This window comes from Streptopelia decaocto (assembly GCF_964273445.1).
Source record: "Streptopelia decaocto genome assembly, contig: HAP1_SCAFFOLD_2397, whole genome shotgun sequence".
In the NCBI taxonomy this organism is placed as follows: domain Eukaryota; kingdom Metazoa; phylum Chordata; class Aves; order Columbiformes; family Columbidae; genus Streptopelia; species Streptopelia decaocto.
The window spans coordinates 1-8740 of record NW_028116934.1 but is presented as its reverse complement, the minus strand read 5'-3'; the positions used below and the strand labels follow the sequence as shown (position 1 = coordinate 8740).

The window sequence follows — 8740 nt, the reverse complement described above, 5'->3', positions numbered from 1 at the left end:
TGCCCCCCAACCCCCCCTATGGACCCCAAAACCCCATGGACCCCAAATCCCCCTGTGCCCCCCAACCCCCCCATGGACCCCAACTCCCCCATAGATCCCAAACCCCCCAGGGACCCCAACCCCCCCATGGACCCCAAACCCACCATGGACCCCAAAACCCCCCAGGAACCCCAAACTCCCCTGTGCCCCCCAACCCCCCCATGGACCCCCAACCCCCCCGTGCCCCCCAAACCCCCCAGGACCCCCAAACCCCCGTCCCCCCCCGCTCACCCAGGTCGAAGTGGAACATGCAGTGGGTCAGCAGCACGTCCCGCAGCAGCGCTGGGGGGGGCCCGTGGGGGGGGCAGCGCCCCAAATCCCGCTCTGGGGGGGGCAGTGGGGGGCAGGTTGGGGGGCAGTGGGGGGCAGGTTTGGGGTGCAGGGGGTCAGTGTGGGGCAGGTTGGGGGTCACAATGGGGCAGGTTGGGGGTCAGAGCGGGGGGGTCAGTGTGGGGCAGGGGTTCGGGTCTATTTTGGGGTTCGGGTCAGTTTTGGGGTTCAGGTCAGGTCGGTTTTGGGGTTCAGTCAGTTTTGGGGTTTGGTGGGTTTATGGGGTTCAGTCGGTTTGGGGGTTCAGTCAGTTTTGGGGTTTGGTGGGTTTTGGGGTTCAGTCGGTTTTGGGGCTCAGTCGGTTTTGGGGTTCAGTCAGTTTTGGCGTTTGGGTGGGTTTTGGGGTTCAGTCGGTTTTGGGGCTCAGTCGGTTTTGGGGTTCAGTCAGTTTTGGCGTTTGGGTGGGTTTTGGGGTTCAGTCAGTTTTGGGGTTCAGGTCAGTTTTGGGATTGGGTCAGTTTTGGGGCTCACTCGGTTTTGGGGTTCAGTCAGTTTTGGGGTTTGGTGGGTTTTGGGGTTCAGTCGGTTTTGGGGCTCAGTCGGTTTTGGGGTTCAGTCAGTTTTGGGATTCAGGTGGGTTTTGGGGTTCAGTCAGTTTTGGGGTTCAGTCAGTCTTGGGGGTTCAGGTCAGTTTTGGGATTAGGTCACTTTTGGGGCTCACTCGGTTTTGGGGTTCAGTCGGTTTTGGGGTTCGGTCAGTTTGGGGTTCGGTCAGTTTGGGGTTCGGTCAGTTTTGGGGTTCGGTCAGGTCAGTGTTGGGGTTCGGGGGGTTTTGGGGTTTGGTCAGTTGGGGTTAAGGTGGGTTTTGGGGTTTGGGGGTTTTGGGGTTCAGTCAGTTTGGGGTTTCGGGTGGGTTTTGGGGTTCAGGCCGGGTCAGTTTTGGGGTTCAGTCAGTTTTGGGGGTTCAGGTCAGTTTTGGGGTTCGGGGGATTTTGGGGTTTGGTCAGTTTTGGGGTTCAGTCAGTTTTGGGGGTTCAGGTCAGTTTTGGGGTTCGGGGGGTTTTGGGGTTCAGTCAGTTTTGGGGTTCAGGTCAGTTTTGGGGGTTTGGTCAGTTTCGGGGTTCGGGGGGTTTTGGGGTTCGGTCAGTTTTGGGGTTCGGTCAGTTGGGGTTAAGGTGGGTTTTGGGGTTCAGTCAGTTTTGGGGTTCAGTCAGTTTTGGGGTTCGGTCAGTTTTGGGGTTCAGTCAGTTGGGGTTCGGGGGGTTTTGGGGTTCAGTCAGTTTTGGGGTTCAGTCAGTTTTGGGGTTCGGTCAGTTGGGGTTAAGGTGGGTTTTGGGGTTCGGTCAGTTTTGGGCTTCAGGTCAGGTCAGTTTTGGGGGTTCAGGTCAGTTTTGGGGTTCGGGGGTTTTGGGGTTCAGGGGTTTTGGGGTTCGCTCACCCAGGCGCCTCCTGTAGGTTCTGAGCGGGCGGTTCCTGCGCAGCTGCCCCGGGCTGAGCGAGCGCCACTGCAGCTTCATCCGGGCATAGGCGGCCCTGCACCCCAAAAATGAGCACCCCAAAAACACCCTGCACCCCAAAACCACCCCAGACTGAGCACCCCAAACAGCGAGCGCCACTGCAGCGTCATCCGGGTGTACCCCGCCCTGCACCCCAAAAATAGAGCACCCCAAACTGAGCACCCCAAACAGCGAGCGCCACTGCAGCTTCATATGGGCATAGGTGGCCCTGCACCCCAAAAATGAGCACCCCAAAACTGAGCACCCCAAAACCGTCCTGAAACTGAGCACCCCAAACAGCGAGCGCCACTGCAGCCTCATCCGGGTGTACCCCGACCTGCACCCCAAAAATAGAGCACCCCAAACTGAGCACCCCAAACTGAGCACCCCAAACAGCAAGCGCCACTGCAGCTTCATCCGGGTGTACCCCGCCCTGCACCCCAAAAATGAGCACCCCAAAAATGAGCATCCCAAAACAGAGCACCCCAAACAGCGAGCGCCACTGCAGCTTCATCCGCATGTAGGCACCCCTGCACCCCAAAAACAGCCTGTACCCCAAAACCACCCCAAACTGAGCACCCCAAACAGCGAGCGCCACTGCAGCTTCATACAGGCGTAGGCTGCTCTGACCCCAAAAATGAGCACCCCAAAAACACCCCAGACTGAGCACCCCAAAACTGAGCACCCCAAAAACACCGCAAAACTGAGCACCCCAAACAGCGAGCGCCACTGCAGCTTCATCCGGGTGTACCCCGCCCTGCACCCCAAAAATGAGCACCCCAAAAACACCCTGCACCCAAAAAATGAGCACCCCAAACTGAGCGCCCCAAACAGCGAGCGCCACTGCAGCTTCATCCGGGTGTACCCCGCCCTGCACCCCAAAAATGAGCACCCCAAAAACACCCTGCACCCCAGACTGAGCACCCCAAACAGCGAGCGCCACTGCAGCTTCATCCGGGTGTACCCCGCCCTGCACCCCAATAATTAGCACCCCAAAAACACCCCAGACTGAGCACCCCAAAACTGAGCACCCCAAAACCACCCCAAAACTGAGCACCCCAAACTGAGCACCCCAAACAGCGAGCGCCACTGCAGCTTCATCCGCATGTAGGCACCCCTGCACCCCAAAAACAGCCTGTACCCCAAAACTGAGCACCCCAAAACCACCCCAAACTGAGCACCCCAAACAGCCAGCATCACTGCAGCTTCATCCGCATGTATGCACCCCTGCACCCCCAAAATGAGCACCCCAGAAACACCCTGCACCCCAAAACCACTCTCAAACTGAGCACCCCAAAACTGAGCACCCCAAAACCACCCCAAAGCTGAGCACCCCAAAACCACCCCAAAACTGAGCAACCCAAACTGAGCACCCCAAAACCACCCCAAAACTGAGCACCCCAAAACCACCCCAAAGCTGAGCACCCCGAAACTGAGCACCCCGAAACTGAGCACCCTAAAACCACCCCAAAGCTGAGCACCCCAAAGTGAGCACCTCAAAACTGAGCACCCCAAAACCACCCCAAAGCTGAGCACCCCAAAACTGAGCACCCCAAAACCACCCCAAAGCTGAGCACCCCAAACAGCGAGCGCCGCTGCAGCTTCATCCAGGTGTATGACATCCTGCACCCCAAAAACAGCCTGTACCCCAAAACTGAGCACCCCAAAACTGAGCACCCCAAAACCACCCAAAGCTGAGCACCCCAAACTGAGCACCCCATAACCACCCCAAAACTGAGCACCCCGAAACTGAGCACCCCAAAACCACCCCAAAACTGAGCACCACAAAACCACCCCAAAGCTGAGCACCCCGAAACTGAGCACCCCGAAACTGAGCACCCCAAAACCACCCCAAAGCTGAGCACCCCAAAACTGAGCACCCCAAAACCACCCCAAAACTGAGCACCCCAAAACCACCCCAAAGCTGAGCACCCCAAAACTGAGCACCCCAAAACCACCCCAAGCTGAGCACCCCGAAACTGAGCACCCCATAACCACCCCAAAGCTGAGCACCCCAAACAGCGAGCACCACTGCAGCTTCATATGGGTGTATGACATCCTGCACCCCAAAACCAGCCTGTACCCCAAAACCACCCTGCACCCCAAAACCACCCCAAACTGAGCACCCCAAAACTGAGCACCCCAAACAGCGAGCGCCACTGCAGCTTCATATGGGTGTATGACATCCTGCACCCCAAAACCAGCCTGTACCCCAAAACCACCCTGCACCCTGAAACTGAGCACCCCAAACTGAACACCCCAAACTGAGCACCCTAAACTAGGAGCTCAAACTGAGCACCCCAAACCCACCCTGGGACCCCCAAACTGAGCACCCCCAGCCGTGCACCCCAAACCCACCCTGGGACCCCCGAACTGAGCACCCCCAGCTGTGCACCCCAAACCCACCCTGGGACCCCCAAACTGAGCACCCCCCGCTGTGCACCCCAAACCCACCCTGGGACCCCTGAACTGAGCACCCCCAGCTGTGCACCCCAAACCCACCATGGGACCCCCCAAACTGAGCACCCCCAGCCGTGCACCCCAAACCCACCCTGGGACCCCTGAACTGAGCACCCCCAGCTGTGCACCCCAAACCCACCATGGGACCCCCCCAAACTGAGCACCCCCCGCTGTGCACCCCAAACCCACCATGGGATCCCCCCAAACTGAGCACCCCCAGCTGTGCACCCCAAACCCACCATGGGACCCCCGAACTGAGCACCCCCAGCTGTGCACCCCAAACCCACCATGGGACCCCCCAAACTGAGCACCCCCAGCTGCACCCCAAACCCACCATGGGACCCCCGAACTGAGCACCCCCAGCCGTGCACCCCAAACCCACCATGGGACCCCCGAACTGAGCACCCCCAGCCGTGCACCCCAAACCCACCATGGGACCCCCGAACTGAGCACCCCCAGCTGTGCACCCCAAACCCACCATGGGACCCCCCAAACTGAGCACCCCCAGCCGTGCACCCCAAACCCACCATGGGACCCCCAAACTGAGCACCCCCAGCTGTGCACCCCAAACCCACCATGGGACCCCCGAACTGAGCACCCCCAGCTGTGCACCCCAAACCCACCCCGGCACCCCAACTCTGAGCACCCCCCCGTGCCCCCCCACCCCACTGACCTCTGCTCCCCGTCGGGTTTCGGGGGGTCCCCCCAGCCCCGCAGCCCCAGCAGCCGCCTCCAGCCCTCGGGCCGCAGCTCCGGGCTCAGCCCCTGGGGGCGGGGACAGCTGCGGACACGCCCACCCGGCCCCGCCCACCGGGCACAGGCCCCGCCTTCCCCGCACAGGCCCCACCTCCGGTACAAACCCCGCCCTCTGGCACAGGCCCCGCCCCCAGCACAGGCCCCATTGCCAGGCACAGACCCCGCCCCCCGGCACAGTCCCCGCCCACCGGTACAGACCCCGCCCACCAACACAAGCCCTGCCCTCTGGCACAGGCCCCGCCCTCGGCACACAGACCCCTCCCACCGACACAGGCCCCTCCCACCGGGAGGCTGGAGATCCACCCCTTCTTGGGAGCATGCAGTGACCACACCCACCGCGTGGCCACGCCCACCCCTCTGACCAGGCCCCACCCACTCCATAGCCCCGCCTCCTCCCCATGGCCCCACCCACTCCATAGTCCCACCTCCTCCTCATGACCCCACCCCTTCCCTATGGCCCCACCCACTCCATAGTCCCACCCCCTCCCCATGGCCCCACCCACTCCACAGCCCCACCCCTGCATGACCTCACCCACTCCATAGCCCCACCCCTCCGCATGGCCCCACCCACTCCATAGCCCCACCCCTCCACATGGCCCCACCCACTCAATAGCCCCACCCCCCCGCATGACCCCACCCACTCAATAGCCCCAACCCCACATGACCCCACCCACTCCATAGCCCCACCCCCTCCCTATGGCCCCACCTACCCCCCAGCCCCACCCACTCCACGGCCCCGCCCAATCTCTGCCCCCTCCCATGGTCCCACGCTCTCCCCATGGCCCCACCTACCCCCCAGCCCCACCCACTCCACGGCCCCGCCCAATCTCCGCCCCCTCCCATGGCCCCACCCCCTCCCCATGGCCCCACCTCCTGCCCCCCCAGCCCCTCACCCCCCGGAAGATCCGCAGCAGCAGCCCCTGGGGGTCCAGGCTCCGCCCCTCACTGTCGAAGCTCCGCCCCCACTCCTCTGGCGTCACTGGCGGTCCCCGCGGGGGGGCGGGGCGGGGCCCCAGCCTCACCTGGTGGGGGCGGAGCTCCCTCAGGCCCCGCCCCTTACCCTGGCCCCGCCCCCTGCCCTGGCCCCGCCCCACTCACACAAGTGATGACCTCGAATTCTGGCTCCGCCTCCGGCTCCGCCCCCTCCTGCCGGGGGGCGTGGCCTCGGGGCCCCCCCAGGAGCCGGCTCAGCCCCCCCACGGGGCCCTGCAGCAGCCGCTGGGGGGGGGGGGGGGCGGTCAGATGGGACCCCCCCACTTCGGGACCCCCCAAGGGGCCCCCCAAAACTGACCCCCCCGAGACCCTCTCACCTCGGGACCCCCCCATGGGACCCCCAAAACTGACCCCCCCGGGACCCCACCACCTCGGGACCCCCCCCACGGCACCCCCCAAAACTGACCCCCCCGGGACTCCCCCACCTCGGGAACCCCCCCACATGGGACCCCCAAAACCAACCGCCCCGGGACCCTCTCACCTCGGGAACCCCCCCAGGCCCCCCCAAAACTGACCCCCCGGGACCCCCCACCTCGGGACCCCCCCAAAACTGACCCCCCCACCTCATGAACCCCCCCAGGTGGCCCCCAAAAGTCACACCCCCGGGACACTCTCACCTTGGGAACCCCCCCCAGGGGGCCCCCAAAACTGACCCCCCTGGGACCCTCTCACCTCGGGAACCCCCTCAGGGCACCCCCCAAAACTGACCCCCCCACCTCATGAACCCCCCCAGGTAGCCCCCAAAACTGACCTCCCCCGGGACCCCCCCACCTCGGGAACCCCCCCAGGGCACCCCCCAAAACCGACCCCCCCGGGACCCTCTCACCTTGGGAACCCCCCCAGGGCACCCCCCAAAACTGACCCCCCAGGACCCCCCCACCTCGGGAACCCCCCCAGGGCACCCCCCAAAACTGACCCCCCCACCTCAGGAACCCCCCCATGGGACCCCCAAAACCAACCCCCCCCAGATCGTCTCACCTTGGGAACCCCACAGGGCACCCCCCAAAACTGACCCCCCCACCTCATGAACCCCCCCAGGTGGCCCCCAAAAGTGACACCCCCGGGACACTCTCACCTTGGGAACCCCCACAGGGGGCCCCCAAAACTGACCCTCCTGGACCCCCCCACCTCAGGAACCCCCCCAGGGCACCCCCCAAAACTGACCCCCCCGGGACCCCCACACTCACCCCCCCCAAACCAACCCCACCTGAAGACCCCCCCCAAACTGCTCCCCCCCCCACCTCACCCTATGACCCCCAAGCCCACGAGCCCCCCCAGACCCACCCCCTGTACCCCCCCCACCACCCCCATCTGCGCCCCCGGGACCCCCCATGTCGGGACACCCCCCGCTGCCCCCCCAGCCCCAGATGTTGGGGTGTCCCCCCCCCCCCCACGATGACTCACGGTGACGAGGCCGGGGGAGGGGGGCTGGGGGGGCTCCTGGGGGGGGGTCACCAGCAGCAGCCGGGGGTCCCGTGGGCACCTGGGGGGGCAACTGGGACTGGGGGGGTCTTGGGGGGCAACTGGGGTGGGGGGGGGCACTGGGGGGTCTGGGGGGTCCTGGGAGGTCAGTGGGACTGGGGGGGGCTTGGGGGGTCCCTGGGATTGGGGGGTCCCTGGGTTTGGGGGTCCCGGGGGTGTCCATGGGGGGGGGTGTCCATGGATTGGGGGTCCCTGGTTTGGGGGTCCCGAGGGGGGTGCATGGATTGGGGGTGTCCATGGCGGGGGGGTTCCTGGTTTCGGGGTCCCGGGGGTGTCCATGGGTTGGGGTGTCCATGGCTTGAGGGTCCCAGGGGGTCCACGGATTGAGGGGGTCCTGGGGGTGTCCATAGGGGGGTCCATGGGTTGGGGGTCCCAGGGGGTCCATGGATTGGGGGGTCCATGGTTTGCGGGCTCCAGGGCATGTCCATAAATTGGGGGGTCCCTGGTCTGGGGGTCCCAGGGGTGTCCATGGGTTGGGGGTCCCAGGGGGTCCATAGGTTGGGGGTGTCCATAGGGGGGTCCATGGGTTGGGGGTCCCGGGGGGTCCATGGGTTGGGGGTGTCCATAGGGGGGGTCCATGGACTGGGGGGGTCCATGGGTTGGGGGGTCCCAGGGATGCCCATGGATTGGGGGGGTCCTGGGCATGTCCATGGATTGGGGGGTCCCTGGTTTGGGGGTCCCGGGGGTGTCCATGGGTTGGGGGTGTCCATAAGGGGTGTCCATGGGTTGGGGGTCCCGGGGGTGTCCATGGATGGGGGGTCCATAGCGGGGGCCCATGGACTGGGGGGGTCCCAGGGGTGTCCATAGGGGGGGTCCACGGGTTGGGGGGTCCCGGGGGTGTCCATGGGTTATAGGGTCCATGGGTTGGGGTGTCTATGGGTTGGGGTGTCCATGGTTTGGGGGTGTCCATGGGTTGGGGGGTCCATGGGTTGGGGTGTCCATGGGTTGGGGGGGTTCATAGAGGGGGTCCATGGATTGGGGGGTCCCGGGTGTCCATGGGTCAGGGGGGTCCATTGGTTGGGGGTCCATAGGGGGGGTCCATGGACTGGGGGGGTCCCGGGCGGGGTTGGGGGGTCCATGGGTTGGGGGTTCCCTGGGTTGGGGGGTCCCAGGGTGTCCATGGGTTGGGGGGTTCATGGGTTGGGGGGGTCCATAGGGGGGGTCCATGGGTTGGGGGGTCCCGGGAGGGGTCCATGGGTTTGGGGGTCCGGGGGTGTCCATAGGGGGGGTCCCTGGGTTGGGGG

At 64.8% G+C, this 8740-nt stretch overlaps 1 protein-coding gene across 1 annotated transcript; it reads right to left on the bottom strand.

The window, feature by feature from the left end:
* Positions 1 to 250: 250 nt before the first annotated feature.
* On the bottom strand, positions 251 to 7497 carry LOC309452001 (TBC1 domain family member 17-like; the record flags this gene model as incomplete). Its single annotated transcript, XM_082076685.1, has 6 exons — positions 251 to 363; positions 1748 to 1842; positions 4939 to 5030; positions 5915 to 6043; positions 6120 to 6239; positions 7419 to 7497. Coding segments are annotated over 6 exons (628 nt in total), but the record flags the coding sequence as incomplete, so codon positions are not given.
* Between the last annotated feature and the right edge of the window lie 1243 nt (positions 7498 to 8740).